A 23,448-nucleotide genomic window follows, 5' to 3' on the forward strand; every position below is an offset into this window, starting at 1 on the left:
AGTGGAGACGAATGTGGGAAAGCAAAAGCAGCTGCTTTATTCAAACTGTTCTTTCCACATGAATTTAAATCTATCTCAGATGATAACTCTATTAAAAATAATATTAATGCAAATATCTAACATTTCTTTAGGGAGGGAGGGGGAGAGGAAGAAGGAGAGGGAGAGGGGAAATCTTAAGCAGGTTCCACACCCAGCATGGAGCCCAACAACGTAGGGCTCAAGTCTCACAATTCTGAGATCATGACCTGAGCCGAAATCAAGAGTAGGATGCTTAACTGACTGAGCCACCCAGGCACCATTAATGCAAATATCTAACATTTATGAAGAGCTTACTATGCACCAAGCATTGTGACAAACAGATGGAGGAGGGGGCGCAGTTTGAGGAGGAAGGTAATAAGGGAAATAAGAGGCTGGAGAAGTTACCAAATTATGACCTCCAATTGGCCATATAGTTTTTGCAGATGAACCTCTTAGTTGCCATGCTAATGGGTTTGGATTCTATTGTAAAGGTTAATAAAGGAATTTGAATATGGAATGACAAGATTAAATTTGAAATTTTGAAAGAACATTTACTACTGTGTGAAGAATGGATTGATTCCGGGTGAGATCAGAAGCAGGAATCTGATGAGAGCTTGAATTAAACTGGAGCAATAGAAATAGAAAAATAATACAGGATTTTTTCAGATATTAAGGGATCACTATTGACAGGATTGGGAACTAGATATGGAAGGTAAGGAAGTCAAGAATGACCACCAGTTTCTAACTTAGGCAACATGAATTATAAGATCTTATATTGATATGACTCATACTTTATCTTTATAGTATTAAAAAATAAGCAGGTGTTTGCTAGCTTGACTGGAAATAGAAGAGCAGTTGAGACAGATGTGTGAGAAAAAAATCATGCTGTGTACTAGAAATTATTAAGTTTGCTATAGCTGGAATAAGGGTATATGTAAGAGCAAAGAGGGATGAAGTCAAAGAGAAAGGACAGATCATGAAAAGCCTAACACATTACTCTAGGTCGTCTGAACTGTATCCCTAGGGCAATAGGAAGTTTTTTTTTTTAAGTTTTTATTTTAATTCCAGTATATTTAACATACAGCTTCAGGTGTACATGTAAGAAGCTTTTTTGATGGTTAAAAACACAATTAAATCAGATGCTATTGAGAAATTTCCTTAGAACCCCAGAATTTGGACCATGACTTTGGAAGATATTGGCTAGGGTTGGCTAAGAAAATAATTATTTCAAATTTTAAAACATTTATTAAATATTTTTAAGTGATACAGGATTATTGTCAAGAATCTGAATAATACAGAAAAGTAGGAAGGAAAAAAAATCAGTCCTATCCTACTACTTAAAGATAACTGCTACTAACACATATAATTATTTTCTTCCAGTATACACATTGGATTGTATTTTAATTCTACAGTTATAGTCATACTGTGAGTTATACTTTTTTTTTTTTTAAGATTTTATTTATTTATTTGAGAGAGAGAGAACGAGAGAGAGGGGGGAGGGTCAGAGGGAGAAACAGACTCCCCGCCGAGCAGGGAGCCCAATGCGGGACTTGATCCAGGGACTCCAGGATCATGACCTGAGCCGAAGGCAGCCGCTTAACCAACTGAGCCACCCAGGCGCCCGAGTTATACTTTTTTAAAAAACGATAGCCCTCATATCAGCAGAATTAGTTGTGAATTTTTAGGCCTATCGAAAGGCCACTTTTTAGGCCTATTGAAAGATGAGAGTCATACCAAGTGCCCAATAATATAGAATAAACTCTATAGTTTCTGCTTATGTGCAAAATACCTTAAAACTAGATTTGCCTGTATGATCACCTGTTCTAAGATTTTCTTTCTCAACTATACAAATTGACATCTACCACGTGCCTAATGATCATGTTTAACAATGTTTACATCTTACAAAAGATATTAGTCAAAATTTACTTTTTTATTAGTCTGTCATTGACACTAATAACTAGGATAGGCATTCTGGAGTTGAAGCTTTATGTGCTTATACCTAATAATATGAAAAACGACACCATCTAGAGAAGATTAACTAAGGGAAATGCGACTTTTATGAGCTGGTAAAACTCCTCTAACTACAAAAATGACTTTGAACTTCTCTTGGTTCTTTTCCCCAGGGCATTATAGAGACTAGTGAGTTAATGCTTAGAAAGGGCTTTAAAAGATACTTGTTAGATTCCACTTATAGAGATATAATGGCTTATGATTTCTAAAGAAAAATTACTTTTTCTCTACCATTGTCTTAAAGAATGTTTAGAACAAGGACCTACTGAAGAAAACAATTCTAATTTTGCATTTTAATGCTAGTGGCACTTACGAAAACATTCCAAATAGAAGCTAACAAAAATATATTTAAGTTTATATATATGTGTGTACATATATATATACACACACACATATATACATACATACATTTATATTAATGCCTCTGAAATTATATCCTGACAACCTCTTTGGGGAATAAGAGAATTCTCAGCTTTTTAGCTATTTAGGTTTAAAAAGGGGGTCCTAGCAGCCTAACAAAGCAAGCTGAAGTTCGGAGACCCAAAAAGGGCACAAAACCAGAAATCAATAGCAGGACAAGAATGAACCAAGGGGTTTCAGATCAGATAATATATTTGTTTGTATTCCTGAAGCAGAATGACGGCAAAGCAGAGGGTAATTACCAATAGTGTAAGCAAAGAGAAAGATCTGATAAAAGAAAGTTTGTGAAAGGGGAAAGGGAAAGATTGTATCTGAAAGGGGAAGATTATGTTGAAAGCTGGTCTTTTGCCATAGTAGCTATAACCAGTACCCACAATATTTAATCTATATACAGCACTAGTGCTGCTAATAAGGGCAAGAACCTAAGGATCATGGTTTGAGGCCTTCCTCAAGAGCCCTCAGTTCTTAAAACACTTGTAGTGAAGTCCAACCCCATAAAGACAGTCATGAAAAATTACTGCTGATCATCTGCAGCCACCTCAACTCAAAAGACTTTGCTTGCCTTTGTTGGGTGTGTTAGCACTTGACTCCTACTTACAGTTTTTTAAAAATAATTTTATCCTTAGGGCACCTGGGTGGCTCAGTTCGTTAAGCATCTGCCTTCGGCCCAGGTCATGAGTGGGCTCCCTGCTCAGCGGGAAGTCTGCTTGTCCCTCTCCCTCTGCCTGCCCCCCTCTCGCCCCACGTGCATGCACACGCACGCAAGTGCTCTCTCTCAAATAAATAAATAAAATCTTTTTTAAAAAATGAAAATAATAATTTTATCCTTTTTAGTTGCTTTAGCTATTTTATCATTATACTTCTAATATCATTTTTTTCACTTAATCTTTTTACCCTGTACTCTCAGCTAATTTTATCTGTTTACTTTTAATATTATATATTTAGCTTACTTGTAAGTGACGAAAATAAAAACGAAAGGAAGATAGCTATAAAGACAGTTCACACCTGACCATGGGAAATAAATCACTTTTTCCTCCTTTGGTCTTATAATTTTTCTATAGATAAACCTCCTGATGTAAAGATAACCTATAAGGACTTAGTTACAGTGTTACTTACCTAGAGTGTTAATTACTTAGGCAGTACATACACTGAACCCAAAGCTAATTTTCCATTTCTCTGACTGCTTGACCACAGCTAAAATATTTTTTATTCTCTTTTTTCATTTCCCTACTGCACTGACCCTTTTACCACTTTTAAACAAAAAGGTAAAGAGAAGAAAACCCTAGTTTCAATTTATTTAATAAATGTTTGCAATTGTTTTTAAAAATGGACAAGTCTAGTAAAAGGAACGTTGAAATTATTGACCAGAATAATGTTTGAAATTGTATGAGTGTTTATCTCTCAGCTCATCTTTGTCAAGCTGTATATTCTAGAGTGATTAAAATCAAGCATTTAGGACCTTATTCAACAAAAATTTTCTATGTGACCACTATGTGCACAGCATCCTTGGGCTTTGACGTTAAGACACTTTTTCCTTTCCCAAAGCTGAAAATCTAGTTAAGAAAATAGACATGTATATAAATAAGTATAATTACTGTAAGATATGTAGTTAATACAGTATGTATTATGAGAATCCTAAGGTGGAGTAATTCATAGTGCCTCAGTGCAGGAAAAGGAAAAAAGAGGAATGGTCATATATTGCTTCATAAAGGAGAGATTATTGAAAGTTTTTTTTTTTGCTTTTTTTATTTTTAAATAATTTCAAACTTCAGAAAAGTTGTGAGAATAGTACAAAGACTTCTTGTATATCTTTCACCCAAATTCCCCCAAATGTTAGCAAAATGCTAACTTGGTTAAGATGCTGTCTTCCAGGTTTCTCCATTCTAAAATTACTACTTTGCTTTGTAGTTAGTAGGAATCTTATGGGGCTATATGGTGAAACTATATAAGTACGTTGTTTTTATTCAGATTTTCACCTTCTAGTTTTGCTATCCATTGATGATTTTTGCCTGAACCAATTCTTGCTATGATAGTTGCCAAATGCTGACTTTCTAATTCCAACATTTCTTCATTTTTCAGTTGGCATTCCGTTGTAAGGAAGAATTTTATGTAATTATTTCTTTATTTATATTAGTGTATGTTCATAGATTCTTACTTTTATTTTATTAAATGGATTCTATTATCTGCTACTATCCTAATTTACTTTGATGCTTAAATTGTCCCAGGCCAAACAGTCTCTTCAAGTTGACTCCAAGATCCTTTTGACATATTCCATCATTATTTGATTACTTCCTTACTGAAGAGAGTTGTGAAGGAAGAATAATAATTTCTTAAGAAGTTAAGAGAAAATTCATTCTGGGCAAAGCGAACATCATATGCTAAGGCAGGAAAATATGAAATAGTATGGTATATTCTAATATCTACAATATCATCAATTTTCTAATGGAGTAGTTAGTGATGAGGCTGAAAAGGAAGCAAGGACATGTTTTATATACTATTCGAAGGAATTTGATTTTATCCCATGGGTAATAGTGAACCATGCATATAAATCATGGAGCAAACATTTCGTAACAATGCCCTGTTTTATAATCTTAATGCACAAAATCCCAAGAGTACTTTCCTTTAATATTTCTTATAATGCCCTAGAAAATAACACAATCTGTTCAGCCATGTTTTCTAGGTTTTGTCAGAAATGCTGTGAGGCTCACTATCTTAGATAAACAAGTAGAAAAACATTTAAGACTATTAAATTGAAAACAATATGAGAAATTATTTTCAGATACCCAAACTGCCATGTCATCCTAAGCCTATGAACTCTACTATTGCCAATGTTTCCTTAGGCTTTGAACTTGATTTCTCTTAATTTGAGAGATAAATATGAAAGAGTAAATGCTTATATATCTGAACCACCCATCCTTTGAATTACCAAAGGTCCTAGCTATTTAACCTGAACAAACTATCATTTTCACTCTTTAGGTTTCCTAGGAAACCTATTCATTATTTTGGGTGGTTTGCTTCTCTGAAAGATCCAGAAAATAGAAATATAAGGAATTCAAGCTGCAAATAGTATGATAAAGAAAGGCAGTATTATTAATAGGGTAGAACAAGCCTCTTCCTTGAGATTTTCTGTATATCCAAAGAATGAATAATTATTTATACTTTTAGGCAGTTTTGTTGTTTTGAGGAATAAAGTTTCCTCTTGAGGATTTTAATTTAATCAAGAAGAACCTGCATGAGTATCTTGTTTCTTTTTTTTAAATTTTATTTTATTAAAATGTTATGTTAGTCACCATACAATACATCATTAGTTTTTGATGTAGTGATCCACAGTTCATTGTTTTCGTATAACACCCAGTGCTCCATGCAGTACGTGCCCTCCTTAATACCCATCACCGGCCTAACCCTTCCCCCCACCCCCCTCCCCTCTAAAACCCTCAGTTTGTTTCTCAGAGTCCATAGTCTCTCATGGTTCATCTCTCCCTCCAATTTCCCCCCTTCATTTTTCCCTTCTTTCTCCTAATGTCCTCCAGCTATTCCTTATGTTCCACAAATAAGTGAAATGATATGATAATTGACTTTCTCTGCTTGACTTATTTCACTTAGCATAATCTCCTCCAGTCCCATCCATGTTGATGTAAAAGTTGGGTATTCATCCTTTTTGATGGCTGAGTAATATTCCATTGTATACATGGACCACATCTTCTTTATCCATTCATCTGTTGAAGGGCATTTCAGCTCTTTCCACAGTTTGGCTATTGCAGACATTGCTGCTATGAACATTGGGGTGCATATGGCCCTTCTTTTCACTACATCTGTGTCTTTGGGGTAAATACCCAGGAGTGCAATTGCTGGGTCATAGGGTAGCTCTATTTTTAAATTTTTGAGGAACCTCCACACTGTTTTCCAAAGTGGCTGTACCAACTTGCATTCCCACCAACAGTGTAAGAGGGTTCCCCTTTCTCCACAACCTCTCCAACATTCGTTGTTTCTTGCCTTGTCAATTTTTGCCATTCTAACTGGTATAAGGTGGTATCTCAATGTGGTTTTGATTTGAATTTCCCTGGTGGCTAATGATAATGACATTTTCTTCATGTGTCTGTTAGCCATTTGTATGTCTTCTTTGGAGAAGTGTCTGTTCATGTCTTCTGCCCATTTCTTGACTGGATTATGTGTTTTTTGGGTGTTGAGTTTGAGAAGTTCTTTATAGATCTTGGATATCAGCGCTTTGTCTGTAGTGTCACTTGCAAATATCTTCTCCCATTCATTGGGTTGCCTCTTTGTTTTGTTGACCGTTTCCTTTGCTGTGCAGAAGCTTTTTATCTTGATGAAGTCCCAAAAGTTCATTTTTGCTTTTGTTTCACTAGCTTTTGGAGATGTATCTTGAAAGAAGTTGCTGTGGGCGATGTCAGAGAGGTTATTGCCTATGTTCTCCTCTAGGATTTTGTTGGATTCCTGTCTCACATTGAGGTCTTTCATCCATTTGGAGTTTATCTTTGTGTATGGTGTTAGAGAATGATCGAGTTCCATTCTTCTGCATGTGGCTGTCCAATTTTCCCAGCACCATTTCTATTGAAGAGACTGTCTTTTTTCCATTGCATATTTTTTCCTGCTTTGTCAAAGATTAGTTGACCATAGAGTTGAGGGTCCATATCTGGGCTCTCTATTCTGTTCCATTGGTCTATATGTCTGTTTTTGTGCCAGTACCATGCTGTCTTGGTGATCACTGCTTTGTAATATAGTTTGAAATCGGGCAACGTGATGCCCCCAGCTTTGTTTTTCTTTTTCAACATTTCCTTGGCGATTAGGGGTCTTTTCTGATTCCATACAAATTTTAGGATTGTTTGTCCAGCACTTTGAAAAAGGTCATTGGAATTTTGATCAGGATGGCATTGAAGGTACAGATTGATCTGGGTAGCATAAACATTTTAGAATATCTTATTTCTATTATATTCTGTTCTATCATTTGAAAGCATCTTTTCTTCATTTACTTCTAATTTAGATTGGATTTTCAAGCCAAGATGAAACATTGTATATTAAGAATTGTCAGATTGCAAAGGATGCATTTGAATTGGGGAAAGTAATTTCATTGGTATAAATAGCTCATTTCATGATGGCCATGCCATAAGAAAAAGGTTACTGCTATATGACAAAGATCCTTATTAATTACTCTACTCAGTAGAAAGGAATCCATTTGTACTTTCTGTGCCCCTTTGAAGGCCTTGTACATCATAGACATTGCCATTAGTATTTAAACATATCCTTCATGATGGCAATCCTGATTGAATCCATACTGTTTTTACACTGACTTCTTATATAGTCTTTTTAGTAGTTATAACTGCTGCATGGAAGATAGGAAATCTCAATAACATTTTGAGTACTTTACCTGCAAAGATTCCAAGCTCAAATATAGTAAATCCCATATCTGGACTTACGCACCAGAAAATATAAAACTGACAAGTTAAGTTTTACTTATAGAAACCTAGATTTCTTTTTTTTTTTTTTTTTAAAGAAAAGAGTGGAATTTAATCTTTATTTACAGGACACTGCAAGAGAGGAGATTCCACATAGAAATAAGAAACCCACTGAGAGGAGGAGCTTCATATAGGTTGTACAGTTTGGAACTGGTCAAGTAGAGTTTCCTTGTAAAAAGTGCTACAATAACAAAACACATTTAAAAAGAGTTCTTAGTAGAGAAACAGTAAGACAAACTTCTACCAAACAGAGTACACAACAAACAACTTTCTGCCTCAGCTGTACAATCTAAAAGTTAAAAGTCCCGGGAGTGCCATCCTGAACTTGGAACGTATAGCCTTCAGAGGTAGTTTCTGGCACAACATTCTGATCTTCCTCTTCCTCTACAGAGAAATACTTCTCAATCAAGTTTAATGAAGCTTTGTACACAGACTCATTTTCATGGTTTTGTAGAGCTTCAGTTTTGTCCAAACCTCCACATTCTTCAATCATTATACTAAGTTTCTCAGTTTCACCTAGTTTCTCAGCAGCCTGAAAGATGTTTGAAATGGCATCCAGAATAACCAGAATAATTTTGGTGTCTTTTGCAGTTAAGAGGTTCATCAATGGTTCTATTATGCCACAATGAACGAGGTATACAATCTGTTCAACTGTCCCACCACTTGTATAGTTGGTCACAGCCCAGACAGCTTCCTTTTGTGTCTTAAAGTCTGCCTTAGAGAGAACACCAACAAGGAATGGGACTAATCCATGATTCACAACTTGCTGTATCTGGTCCTGGCGACCAGCTGTGATGTTTGACATTGTCCACGTAGCTTCCTTCTGAATATTAGTTTTGGGGTTCGTTAGGAGGCTGGGAAAAACAGCAAGTGCTCCTGCATCTATTACAACCTGAGTCTGTTCATCTGTCCCAGTGACAATATTTCCTATGGCTCTTAGCGCAGGAGTCACAATGGGCAATTCAGTAGCTCCTAGAAGCTTCACAAGCTGGGGCACAACTCCTGTTTTCACAACCATTTCAATCCGTTCATTTGCACCATCAGTAAGGTAGGAAATGGCCCAGCAGGTATCTGCCAATACTTCTGGATCATCATGATGCAGGAGACGAACTAAAGTAGGAAGAATCTGCTCAACAGCATCTAATGGGGGTGCAGGATTCTTGTTGCGACAAAGGTTTGAAAGTGTCCAAGTAAGGTCACGTAAGTAACCACATGCTAAAGATGACATATCAGGAACTGCAAGGAGAGCCAGTAGTGGGTCAACTGCACCATACTTAATAACCAAGTCTCGAAAAACTGAACCATCACCTGCAATGTTTCCTAGAGCCCATACAGCTTGTTCACTGATGTGGGCATGGGAAGATGCCAACAGAGAAGTGAATGCTGGGATAGCACCTCCATCTACCACAGCCTTGGTCTGTTCTGACGTCCCAGAAGCAATGTTAGTGAGAGCCCAAGCAGATTCAAACTGAATGGGACTACAATCAGTTCTGCCCAAGAAGGACACAAACTTTGGAATCAAACCAGCCCGGATTATGTTGTCTATGGGGGGCTGTTTTTCCCTAGAAAGCAGTTTCCTAGCAGCTTGAGTAGCCTGGAGCTGGCTTTCCAAATTGTTGCTATTTATGCCTTTGACAATGTCATCAACAGACCAATTTACAGTGCCCTGGTTGTTGCGGTTTTCCTGTAGTGGAGAGGTAGCATCATCAGGAAACGAGCTTACGTTTCTCCTTTTCAGCATCTGGTCATCCTTCTTAGCTTTCCTCAGCTCCACATTAACTTCTATTCGGCGCCGCCTCATTTCTGTACTGTCTTTCCCCTTGTTCTTGAATCTGTTAAGGCGGGCAGCTGGTGAATTAGCATTCTCGTTGGTGGACATGGTTATGAGACAAAGGGAGAAAGGATTTGTTATCTTTCAGTCGGTGATGTTCTTTTCCGACGCTGTGTCTCAGCCAGCCCTGGGCATGGCCGGCTCAGGCTTCCACAGGAGGCGGTCCGGGGAGCGCAGGCTGCAGGTCAGCTGCCCTCAAAACGTCCACCACGGATCACCCCAAAGACGGTGTCTAAAAACCTAGATTTCTAAGAGAAACTTCCAGGTCACCAGTCTGTGGCTAATTTGGAATTGCTTTAATCCTGTAAGTCTACTTGAGAAAATTAAACTGATTGCAGAAGAATGCTATCAATTTAGATGTTATAATAATTCAAACCTGTTATTCTTTGCTCAGTTCAGACATCTACTAGTGGAGGGGATGTCTAAGTCTAGACATCCTTTCCCCATCCTTGCCCCACTTGCATATAAAGATCCCATATCCTACAGCACTTTGTAGTTTATTTTTGTTAAAGTAGCTACCCTGCCTACAAATTATCAGTGATAGCCATAGATCACCAGCTAATTTTACTATTATAAGTTAAAATAAATATTCCCTTGAACAGTATAATCTCCTATATAGGACACATATTTTCATGTTAGTTTTGTAGTGTACACGAGTTGAATGGAGCTAATGCCCTCACAGATTCTCTTTGTGACCATTGGTATTTCTTTGTAAGGTAGCTATAAGAATGTATTTATGGCCATGAAATCATCTTTGCTTTATAGGAAAAACTATCTGAATTTTCTCTCAATTTTTGGATATTTTTTTATCCAAAAACCAAACTGCCTTTTCTTATAACCTTCTTACTTTAAAAAAATTTTTTTTTCTTTCCTTCCTTTCTACTTCTACCAAACTGGATTTTATGGACCATTCAGGGAAATTTGGCTGCTAGGCTGTAATCCATCTCGCCTTCAAGACATAAAAGTACATACTTTTTTTCTCTTCCATTAGATTTTCTATGCTGGGCTTAGAATCAAGAAGAGGATTAGGGTGTGGAAAAAACAATTCTTGATCCTTTTTCCTGTCTGATTGAGTTCTGTAATGGCCAGGACAAATAAAAGTGCTTTGGGATTATAACCTGTAAAATAAAAGGAGTCAGAGATAACTATTCTTAAATTTTCTGAAGCTTTCACTTTGAAGCTTCTTGTAAATCACTACTGTCAACATCTGAAAATAGTTGAAATCATGTTTCTTTAAAAAATGGAAGCCAAAAATTTAGTAAAATATAGGGTTTACCTTCAAAGGAGTTTACAGTTGACTAACACAGGTAAGACAAATATATAAATGTCTATAACATAAGACAGAAGTGGTAGGTGCCCTAAAATATATATATAAATAAGGTGCAAAATTATTTGAAAGATTTTTCCAGGCTGGTAGATATCCACATTGTAATTTCCAATTAGAGACAGAGAACCACCAGTCTCTATAGTTAGAGAACCATCATCAGGTGGTTTACTACCTACCTGCTCTTATTTTTTTATTTACCATCTTTCCTTTCCACTGAGCTATAATGTTCTTCATGGCAGGGTGTATCTCACTCTGTATCCCAAGTCCCTAACCATAACGGGCTCATAAAATGTATTCAATAAATATTTGTTGAATAGCTGTGTATATCACTGATAATCAAACTAGCTTTCTAATAAGAAAAATTCTATTACAAAGCAATTCAACAAATAAACTATTCAGTTAAAAAGTACAATTTTCTCCTCAGAAACTAAACATTTTAAAAGGACAGCTTTTATAAGGTTTTACACATTTGCACCATAAAGAAAGTAAAACATATTTTAGAAAATATCATCTCTGAGACCTATAAACCTGAATAAAAAACAGAAGAACCTATCTCTATCATTTTCTCCAATTACACTGGTTGTGACAATATGTTTTCATGATATTTAATGACAAGGTTGGGACTTCAGTGAAAGCGAGAAATAAATTTATGTTTCAAATTGTAAGTAAACGATAAATCATATCATACATAATCCTTTATAAGCATTCACTTAAATTTTGAGTAGAAATGTTATTCATGTTTAGCACTAAATCTCTAAGGCCCTTCAAGCTTTGAAAATTTTGTAATTTTATGATTGCCCATTGGAGGGAAATATCATAAGTATAAGCATCTTTATATGTCTTTTTCTTTCAGTACTTATGACAATATTATTCATCTTAGAATGGAAACTCTTTGAGGTGGTACCTTTGATTTATTCAGTGAATATGTCTGAAGCAGCTTCTGGGGTTGGGTTGGGGTATTAAACTTAATAAATTGCAATGACTAGGAACTTAGAGACTACTGAGGAGTATATACAATCATGATAAAGTGGATTAAAGAAATAGGAGCTTATTTGTCTTTCATATCAAAAGCCTGTTGACAGGCAGTCCAGGGCTTGTACAGCAACTCAATATTGTCAGGAGAGGCTCTTTTTTCTTCTCATATTTCCATACTTACTGTGTGGGTTTCCACCCTCATGGTTAAAAAATGGCTACGGCACCTCCCAGTATCTACCCATGTTCCAAGAAGAAAGAAGGGCAAAAGCTTTCTCCTCTTAAGGCTTTATCTCTTTATCTTCTTATTCACCATAGGAACCCTGCCCCCAGGGACTTCTTCCAACATCTTACTGGCCAGAACTCTATCATATGACCACACTCCGCTGCACAGTGGCTAGGGAAGAATGGAGTTGTGGATAGCAGACAGGATAGCCAACCAACTGTGTTTGCAGTTACTCCTTTTCTGTTTACCATCTGGGCTATAGACCTTTAAGGTTCCAAAGAAAAGGCCAAGTTATTTATGCATGAAAATATAGTGATCTTACTAAGAAGTCCCCTTTTGTCAGTAAATGATTCATTAATTTAACAAATATTTATTTTTATTGCCTAATATGTGCCAAATACTGTTCTAGATACTGGAGATAACATTGAACAAAAAAGACAATGGAGCTTACATTCTATGAAGAGGAAGGCTATAAACAAATAAATATAAATGTATATATTATATAAATTATAGGCATATGGATATGAATATCCATATATATGTGTGTGCATTTATTTATATATCCATGAAGAAAGGATAAAAAGAATAGAAAATGATGGTGGGTAATATTCTACATAGGATGTTTAACAAAGGCCTCTCTGATAAGATGATATTTTAGCAATGACCTGAAAGAAACAAGGGATGGATGGAACCATTATATCTGGGGAAGGATGTCAAAGTGGACAAAATACCAAGTACAAAGACCCTGAGGAGAGATGTATTTTGCATGCTCAAGACAAGCAAGGAACCAGTATGGTTAGAGCACAGTGATCAAGAGGGGAAATGATAGGAGATGAGGGTAGTGGAAGCCATAATATGTTGGACTTCATAGGCCATAGCAAATATTTTATTCTGAGTGAGATGGAAAGTCATTGGAGAGTTATGAGCAAAGATTAGCACAATCCAATTTAAAATTTAAAAGGATCACCATAACTACTGTGTGGAGAATAAATTATAGTGGAAGAAGGACAGTAGTAGGGAGATCAGTTAGGAGCCTATTCAGTTTCCCAGGAAATAAATGATGGATCCAACTCTTGTAGTAATTGTGGAGATAGTAAGTAATGGTCAGATTCTAGAGCTATTTCAAAGGTAGTTTAGATACGGTTCTGACAGAAAGAGAAGAATCAAGGATGTTTCCAAGATTTTGGATTAATAACTGGAAGAATCAAGTTGCTATTTTCTGAGATGGAAATTGTAAGAGACTAAAACATCATAAGGGCAAGATAGAAGGGTGGGGGAATCGAGAGTTTGATTTTGAACATGTTAAGTTTCAATTACCTGTTATGCATCCAAGTGCATGTTGGATGATTTATAAGTTTGGAGATACACATTCTTATCCACCGGCTGTTTAGATGACATTTAAATCTAGAGTTGAAGGTAGAGGTTAGGATTGGAGATCTAAATTAGGAGTTTTAGTGTATGGGTAATATTTTTTTTTTTTTTTTTTTTTTAAAGATTTTATTTATTTATTTGACAGAGAGAGAGAGAGAGAGAGCGAGAGAGGGAACACAAGCAGGGGGAGTGGGAGAGGGAGAAGCAGGCTTCCCGCTGCGCAGGGAGCCCGATGTGGGGCTCGATCCCAGGACCCTGGGATCACGACCTGAGCCGAAGGCAGACGCTTAACGACTGAGCCACCCAGGCGCCCGTGTATGGGTAATATTAATGCCATGAAGGAGAGTGAATAAGGACTGAGTAGCTAAATAATCTTTTCCTGTGACTTTTCTTAAAAAAGAAAATTTCCTATGAACTCCTAAATAAATTCAAGTTTGAGTATTTCATTTTACTAACTAGCTCATTAAGTGTTCGATGTTTAGTATGTGGTTAAGGACATTAACTCTGAAGCCACACTACCCCGGTTTGAGTCCTGTCTGTGCTGTTACTAGCTCTGTGATTTAGGCCAAAATATATAAACCTCTCTTTCCTCATCTATAAATAAGGATAATAATAATGCCTCCCCATAAGGTTGTTGTAAAGATTAATTAGAATAATGCCATAATGCATAGTAAGCACTCAAAAGGATTATCCAATAACATTAAATTTCACCAGGTTTTGACACATAATGTAACACTGCTGACTTGGTTTAATATTCCACCAAAGCAGGCTATATTTTGGAAGCAGGAGAAAATTTCTTACCTTGTAATGTTCATTTACAGACATATGAAAATGAGAATTGATGATAATTATAAGACATTACCACTTTGTAATCACTGTTTCAGCATCATAGTCTTAGTTAATTATCTTCCTGTTTAGGTCACAGTGCTGTTGATATCACCAAGGTGGCTAGAAGACACCGCATGTCTCCTTTTCCTCTAACGTCTATGGACAAAGCTTTCATCACAGTCCTGGAGATGACTCCGGTGCTTGGGACAGAAATCATCAACTACCGAGGTACTATTATATTTGCCCATTGTCTTTTCTTTTCATTTTTTTCCAAGTAAGATTCATATAATATAAATACATGGTTTTCCTGAAGGAGAAAGGTTATTAACCATTATCACAATCACTATCATCATTCTTTTTGCTTTTTTGCTTCTTATTTCTGCTCAACTCCAAGATCAATCTTAATGGTATATAGAATAAAGCACGTATAAAGCCTCCTTTTCATAAAAAAAAAAGGGAAGGAAAATAATCAACTGTGTTTACCCTGTCCGTCAAAATACCAATACTCTAAACTAGAGAAAGGATTATCAGGGGCGCCTGGGTGGCACAGTTGGTTGGGTGTTCAACCTTTGGTTTCAGCTCAGGTCATGATCTCAGGGTCATGAGATCAAGCCCTGCCTCAGGCTCCATGCTCAGCAGGGAGTCTGCTTGAGATTCTCTCTCCCTCTCCCCCTCCTGCTCATGCGTGCTCTCTCTCTCAAATAAATAAAATAGGGGCACCTGGGTGACTCAGTCAGTTAAGTGTTCAGCTCTTGATTTCTGCTCAGGTCATGATCTCAGGGTCCTGGAATCAAGCCCCACATCAGGCTCTGTGATCAGTGGGGAGTCTGCTTGAGGATTCTCTCTCCCTCTGCCCCTACCCCCACTCTCTCTCTCTCTCAAATAAATAAATAAATCTTTTTTTAAAAAAAGGGGCACCTGGGTGGCTCAGATGGTTGAGTGTCTGTCTTCGGCTCAGGTCATGATCTCGGGGTCTTGGGATCGAGCCCCACGTCGGGCCCCCTACTCAGCAGGAGGCCTGCTTCTCTCTCTCCCTCTACTACTCCTCCCTGCTTGTACTCTCTCACTCTCTCTGTCGAATAAATAAATAAAATCTTAAAAAAAAAAAAAAGACTTAAATAAAGTAAGTCTTATAGAAAAAAGAAAGAAAGGGTTATCGGCACCGAGTGAGGAAAATAGTTAACTCTATGTCTGCCTGATGTCCTGTTGTCCTTTTTATGGGAGATAATAAATGTGTCTTGTAACCATGTTTTCCTTTGTGGAAAACATCTTTTTAAATGTAAAATGTCAAAACCATATTAATTTATCCATTGATCACTGAGCAACCAGTCTGACCTCTGGGATTTCTGCTTCATCCATCTTCCTGTTTTCAGTGAGAAGCATATAAGCTCTTAGGTTAAAAGCACATGGAGACCAGCCTGTAGAAAGACAATGGATAGGTAGTGTTCTCCAGTGTTTTCAGTTTTTAATCAACCATTTTCTTTTCTAAAAATTCAGCATAGAAGTTTAAGTGCAATTTGAATAAAATATAGTTTCTCAATTGTTTTTGTTATACAGATAAACACAAAAGAATTGATTTTACAAATAAAAGACTTCATTCATGGATCATAAAATATTCAAACTTCAATGAACATTAGAGAGCATCTATACCAACACCATAATTTTTCTGCAAGGAATCTCAGACTCAGAGCAGCAGAAAAGGAATAGGATTAAAGCTAAGACTTACATTCTTCTTTTTACTACATGATAGTGCTCTTCTTTCAGTATTAAAATACTAAAAATAATGGTAGAAAACATAATAAGTTATGTTAAAAGGCCTATGGGGCACCTGGCTGGCTCAGTCAGGGGAGCATGTGACTCTTGTTGGGATTTTGAGTTTGAGCCCCATGTGGGGTGTAGAGATTAGGTAAATAAATAAAACTTTTTTTTTTTAAAGTCAAAAACCAGTGAAATATTAAATGCCCAGTTCTGGCTTTTTGGTCCCCAACCCTACTTAGACAAAAGTTGTTTTTATATAGTTATATATCTTTGACTTATATTCTTCTAGGTATGTGTATATCATTAGGCTGAAACCTTTTCTTTCATTTTTTTTTATCCTCATTAAAGGAAATAAAGATTTAAAAATTGACTGGAGTGGGGACTTAGTCAGCAATTAACTATGTGATTTCAGAAAGCAATTATAATGAAATAGGTTTCTTTATATTATTAAAAGCAAAATATTCAGATATTTTTATATCAACACCAAGACATTTTCAGAAAATATGAATATAAACTTAAGTTGAAAAAAAGTTTAAGTAATACTTTACTTATTATAAAAATAAGTTAACATGCCTGGCTTGTGATAATTTCAGGGTAGTTTCCCTTAATATCAGTCCCTTGGATAATCTCACTGTTTATGCCAAAGTCACATTTAAATAGAAATTCCAGTTCTTCTAAGGAAAAAAACAGAATTGAAAATGGCCATTTTTATTTTTCTTTTAAGAAAAAAAATGCTGAGGTGCCTGGGTGGCTCAGTCGTTAAGCGTCTGCCTTTGGCTCAGGTCATGATCCCAGGGTCCTGGGTTCGAGCCCCACATTGGGCTCCCTGCTCTGCAGGAAGCCTGCTTCTCCCTCTCCCGCTCCCCCTGCTTGTGTTCACTCTCTCGCTGTGTCTTTCTGTCAAGTAAATAAATAAAATCTTTAAAAAAGAAAAAAAGAATGCTGGCAAATGGATTCTCTTTTCCCTTCATGTGCTTGTTTCCCCTTCATTTGTTCACTAAATCAGTTGTCACTCATAAGTAAGCAAGCTCTTCATGGATGGTTAATTTCCTTGTCAAGTGTTTCCACCCATGATGATGAGAAATAATAGAGAGGTTTGCATTCAACCTTTGAGTTTGACCAAACTCAATTTTTAATGCAAAAGGGTATTATAATTAAACCTCCCAAGCTCTTTAGTTAGGTATTTAAAAAACAATACCATATATAGAAACATATTCAGTTTGTTCAACAAATATTTACTAAACATCTACTAAATGTCAGGTACTATGTTGGGTCCTGGACATAAAAGGTGAGTAAAATGAAACTCTTGCCCCACGGACCTCACTATAGTATAGGAGAGAGACAGATAGATAATGTGGTATTTGTCTCCTTTATTGGCTTTGTAGGCTTGCTTTCCTTTTTCAGTTCCTTGAATGTAAACTTTCTTTAGAGTTTTCATCTTTGGCCCTTTTCAGATCTTACACTTTTACTTCACATAACCTTATGTTTCAAATATTACGTGATTTCTAGTTCTATATCACTTCCCAGACCTTGCCTGAGCTCCAGACTCATACACCAAATGTATACCTGCTGCTAGTAAATTTAACATGACCAGTACTAAACTTACCCTACATCCTCTGGAATCTATCCCTTATTCTCCATCCCCACCACTATTGATTTAGTTCAGATCTTTATTATTAACTTCCCAGATAATTATAATAGATTCACCCCCCCCAATTAGCATCCTTCCAATCCATTCTCCAATTTGATGCCAAAGTACAGACATACCTTGGAGATATTGCAGGTGTTCCAGACCACCACAATACAAAGTGAATATTGCAATAAAGCAAGTCAAATGAATTTTCAGTTTTCCACTGCGTATAAAATTGTGTTTATGCTATACAAACTCTGTTAAATGTGCAGTAACATTATGTCTAAAAAAGAAAGTACATACCATAATTAAAAAATACTTTACTGGGGCACCTGGGTGGCTCAGTCGGTTGGGCGTCAGCCTTCAACTCAGGTGAACCCGGGGTCCTGGGATTGAGCCCCACATCGGAGTCCCCACATTGAGCAGAAGAAGAGTCTGCTTCTCTCTCCGCCCCTTCCCCACTTGTGCTCTCTCTTGTGCACTCACTCTCTCTCTCTAATAAATAAATAAAATCTTTAAAAAAATACCTTACTGCTCTCCTGAAGCTACTGTTACACTATATGTTAACTAACTAGAATTTAAATAAACATTTTTAAAAAGTACTTTACTGCTGAAAAATGCTATCCATCATTTGAGCTTTCAGTGAGTCACAATCTTTTTGCTGGCAGAGAGTCTTGCCTCAGTGTTGATGGCTGCCTACTGATCAGGGTGGTGGCTGCTGAAGGTTAGGGTGGCTGTGGCAATTTCTTAAAATAAGACAACAATTAAGTTTACTACATCAATGGACTCTTCTTTTCACGAACAATTTCTCTGTAGCATGTGATGCTGTTTGATAGCGTTTTACCTGGAGCAGAATTTCTTTGAAAACTGGAGTCAATCCTCTCATATCCTGCACTGCTTTATCAAGTAAGTTTATGTAATATTCTAAGCCTTTGTTGTCATTTCAATAACCTTCACAGCTTCTTTACCAGGAGTAGATTCCATCTCAAGAAAGCACTTTCTTTGCTCATCCATAAGAAGCAATTCCTCATAAGGTAAAGTTTTATATGAGATTGCAGCAGTTTAGTCATATCTTCAAGTTCTACTTCTAACTCTAATTCTCTTGCTCTTTCCACCACATCTGCAGTTATGTCCTCCACTGAAGTCTCGAACCCCTCAAAGTCATCCAATAGGGTTGGAGTCAGCTTCTTCCAAACTACTGTTAATGTTACTATTTTGACCTCTTCCCACAAATCACGAATGTTCTTAGCGGCATTGAGATATGAATTCTTTCCAAAAGGTTTTCAGTTTACTTTGCCCAGATCCATTAGAGGAATCTCTATCTATGGCAACTATAGCCTTATGTAATGTATTCCTTAAATAATAAGACTTGAAAGTCAAAATGACTCTTTGATCCATGGGCTGCAGAATGGATGTGCTAACAGGCATTAAAACAGCATTGATTTTGGGGGGTGGAGCAAGATCACGGAGGAGTAGGACACCTGGATTTCGTCTGGTCTCAGGAATTCAGCTGGATAGGGATCAAACCATTCTGAACACCTACAAACTCAACAGGAGATCGAAGAAAAGAATAGCAACAACTCTCTGAACAGAAAAGCGACCACTTTCTGGAAGGTAGGACATGCGGAGAAGTGAATCCGAGGGGATACTGGGGAGGATAGACGGCGGGGGAGGGAGCCTCCGACGGCTGCTTCTGGCAAGTGATAGAGCCAAGGAGCACAAAATCAGAACTTTTAGAAGTCTGCTCCGCTGAGGGACGTCGCTCCAGTGGCTAAGCGGGGGGTGGAACCCTCATGGGACAGTGTGGTCTCAGGACCCTCAGGGTCACAGAAAGACCGGGGGTGCCTGAGTGCGGCAGAGCTCCCAGTTATTGGAGCGGGGAAGCCGGCTGCAGAGACAGAGTAGAGGAGACGGGCTGTCAGCTCGGGGTTGCCATAAACTGTGATCCGTGGCACAGTCGTGCCACTGCTCCTCCAGCAGGGACCCAACAAGCGGCAGATCCGGGGAGACTCCCCTTCCTCCCCCAGGAGGAGCGGCGCGGGAGCGCACCGCAGGGATCTGCTGGGTTTGGAGACTCCACACCGCGTCAGGTGCCAGAGATAGAAACGCTGGGTCACAGGCCGGGTGAGCGCGGAATGCGGCCAGAGACCGGGAAGACGGGAGTGATTGACTGCTTTTCTCTGGGGGCGCACTGAGGAGTGGGGCCCCAAGTTCTTGGCTCCTCCAGGAGGGAGATGGGAGGCCGCCAGTTTCACTCTCAGCCTCCAAAGCTGTACTGAAAGCTTGCAGGGAACAAAAGATCCTGAGAGCAAACCTGAGCAGATTACTTAGCCCAGACCGGGGAAAGGCCGGGCAATTCTGCCTCTGGCAAAGACGTTTGGGAACCACGGCAACAGGCCCCTCCCCCAGATCAGCAAGAACAGCCAGCCAAGACCAAGTTTACCCATCAATGAGAACTGCAAAACTCCAGTGCTAGGGGAATAATGCACATAGAATCCATGGCTTTTTTTACCATGATTCCTTAGTCTTTCAAAGTTAATTTTTTTTTAACTGTTTTTTTTTTTTTTGAATTTTTCTTTTTCCCTTTTTCAACCAACATCTTATCAATCCCTTTTTTAAAAAACATTTTTATTTTTCATTTTTAGAGTCATATTCTATCCCTTCATAGTAGTTACCCTTATTTTTGGCATATATGTATAAGTTGTTCTCTCTTTAAAATTTTGAGATAGTTTCTTCTAACAGATCAAAATATACCCTAAATCTCTAGTGTATGGTTTTGTACTACTCTCCTGCCTGATCACATTCTCTCCCTTTTTTTTTCTTTTTTTTTAATCCGCTTCTTTCTTTTTTCAAACAACTTCTTATCAATTCCTTTTATAAAATTTTTTTATAATTTTCATATTTATAGTCATATTCCATCCCTTCATCATATCAACCCTTATTTTTGTACATATATAAGTTTTTCTTTCTTTAAAATTTTGGGAGGAACTTTTTTCTAACACACCAAAATACAACCAAAATCTAGTGTGTGGCACTGATCTATGCACCAGCCTGATCATATTTGATCATATTCTGGTTTTTATGTTTTGTTCTGTTTTTGTTTGTTTTTATCTTTTTCTTTTTCTTTTTTTTTCTTTCTTTTTCTTTTTTCCTTCTTTCCCTTTCTTTTCCCCAGGCTTCAGGTCTTTTCTGATTTGTTTAGAGTATATTTTCTGGGGACGTTGGTACCCTGTTAGCATTTTGTTCTCTCATTAATCTATTCTCCTCTGGACAAAATGACAAAATGGAAAAAATCACCTCAACAAAAAGAACGAGGTAGTACCGACTGCCAGGGACCTACTCAATACGGACATTAGTACAATGTCAGATCTAGAGTTCAGAATCATCACTTTAAAGATACTAGCTGGGTTTGAAAAAAGCATGGAAGTTATTAGAGAAACCCTTTCTGGAGAAATAAAAGAACTAAAATCTAACCAAGTCGAAATCAAAAAGGCTATTAATGAGGTGCAATCAAAAATGGGGGCGCTAAGTGCTAGGATAAATGAGGCAGAAGAGAGAATCAGTGATACAGAAGACCAAATGATGGAAAATAAAGAAGCTGAGAAAAAGAGAGATAAACAACTACTGGATCACGAGGGCAGAATTCGAGAGATAAGCGATACCATAAAACGAAACAACATTAGAATAATTGGGATCCCAGAAGAAGAAGAAAGAGAGAGAGGGGCAAAAGGTATATTGGAGCAAATTATAGCAGAGAACTTCCCTAATTTGGGGAAGGAAACAGGCATCAAAATCCAGGAAGCACAGAGAATCCCTCTCAAAATCAATAAAAATAGGTCAAACCCCAACATCTAATAGTAAAACTTACGAGTCTCAGAGACAAAGAGAAAATCCTGAAAGCAGCTCGGGAGAAGAGATAGGTAACCTACAATGGTAGAAACATTAGATTGGCAACAGACCTATCCACAGAGACCTGGCAGGCCAGAAAGGACTGGCAGGATATATTCAGAGCACTAAATGAGAAAAATATGCAGCCAAGAATACTATATCCAGCTAGGCTGTCATTGAAAATACAAGGAGAGATAAAAAGCTTCCAGGACAAACAAAAACTAAAGGAATTTGCAAACATGAAACCAGCCCTACAAGAAATATTGAAAGGGGTGCTCTAAGTAAAGAGAGAGCCTAAAAGCAACATAGACCAGAAAGGAACATGGACAATATACAGTAACAGTCACCTTACAGGCAATACAATGGCACTAAATTCATATCTTTCAATAGTTATCCTGACTGTAGATGGACTAAATGCCCCAATCAAAAGAACAGGCTATCAGATTGGATTAAAAAAAAAAAAAAACCCATCAATATGCTCTCTGCAAGAGACTCATTTTAGACCCAAAGACACCTCCAGATTGAAAGTGAGGGGGTGGAAAACCATTTGCCATGCTAATGGACACCAAAAGAAAGCTGGGGTGGCAATCCTTATATCAGACAAATTAGATTTTAAACCAAAGACTGTAATAAGAGATGAGGAAGGACACCATATCCTACTTAAAGGGTCTATCCAAAAGAAGATCTAACAATTGTAAATATCTATGCCCCTAACATGGGAGCAGCCAATTATATAAGGCAATTAATAACAAAAGCAAAGAAACACATTGACAATAATACAATAATAGTGGGGGAGTGTAACAGCCCCTTCACTGAAATGGACAGATCATCTAAGCAAAAGATCAACAAGGAAATAAAGACTTTAAATGACACACTGGACCAAATGGACTTCACAGATATATTCAGAACATTCCAACCCAAAGCAACAGAATACACATTCTTCTCTAGTGCCCATGGAACATTCTCCAGAATCGATCACATCCTAGGTCATAAATCAGGTCTCAACCGGTACCAAAAGATTGGGATCATTCCCTGCATACTTTCAGACCACAATGCTTTGAAACTAGATCTCAATCACAAGAGGAAAGTTGGAAAGAACTCAAATACATGGAGGCTAAAGAGCATCCTACTAAAGAATGAATGGTTCAACCAGGAAATTAAAGAAGAATTTTAAAAATTTATGGAAACCAATGAAAATGAAAACACAGCTGTTCAAAATCTTTGGGATACAGCAAAGGCAGTCCTAAGAGGAAAGTATATAGCAATACAAGCCTTTCTCAAGAAACAAGAAAGGTCTCAAGTACACAACCTAACCCTACACCTAAAGGAGCTGGAGAAAGAACAGCAAATAAAGCCTAAACCCAGCAGGAGAAGAGAAATAAGATCAGAGCAGAAATCAATGAAATAGAAACCAAAAGAACAGTAGAACAGATCAACGAAACTAGGAGCTGGTTCTTTGAAAGAATTAACAAGATTGATAAACCCCTGGCCAGACTTATCAAAAAGAAAAGAGAAAGGAGCCAAATCAACAAAATCATGAATGAAAGAGGAGAGATCACAACCAACACCAAAGAAATACAAACAACGATAAGAACATATTATGAGCAACTCTATGCCAGCAAATTAGATAACCTGGAAGAAATGGATGCATTCCTAGAGATGTATCAACTACCAAAACTGAACCAGGAAGAAATAGAA

At 37.4% G+C, this 23,448-nt stretch overlaps 2 protein-coding genes across 18 annotated transcripts in view; one reads left to right on the forward strand and one right to left on the reverse strand.

Moving 5' to 3' along the window:
- GPHN (gephyrin) overlaps positions 1-23,448 on the forward strand; it is a 608,525-nt gene that overhangs the window by 467,482 nt on the left and 117,595 nt on the right. For all 17 annotated transcript variants that reach the window (XM_032405331.1, XM_032405333.1, XM_032405334.1 and 14 more), the window contains one exon: positions 14,565-14,702. In XM_032405331.1, the coding sequence (XP_032261222.1) occupies positions 14,565-14,702 (138 nt within the window). The remainder of the gene's footprint in view (positions 1-14,564; positions 14,703-23,448) is intronic.
- LOC116633073 (importin subunit alpha-1-like) lies at positions 7,965-11,797 on the reverse strand. The gene has a single exon (XM_032405350.1). It carries the CDS (start codon positions 9,796-9,798, stop codon positions 8,209-8,211), a length of 1,590 nt encoding a protein of 529 aa, XP_032261241.1. The 5' UTR covers positions 9,799-11,797; the 3' UTR covers positions 7,965-8,208.

The sequence above is a fragment of the Phoca vitulina genome, unplaced genomic scaffold, assembly GCF_004348235.1.
Source record: "Phoca vitulina isolate PV1807 unplaced genomic scaffold, GSC_HSeal_1.0 scaffold7, whole genome shotgun sequence".
Classification (NCBI taxonomy): domain Eukaryota; kingdom Metazoa; phylum Chordata; class Mammalia; order Carnivora; family Phocidae; genus Phoca; species Phoca vitulina.

Excerpts from the sequence above, each read along its gene's own strand:
- LOC116633073 (XM_032405350.1), bottom strand. The coding sequence starts at position 9,798 with ATGTCCACCAACGAGAATGCTAATTCACCAGCTGCCCGCCTTAACAGA.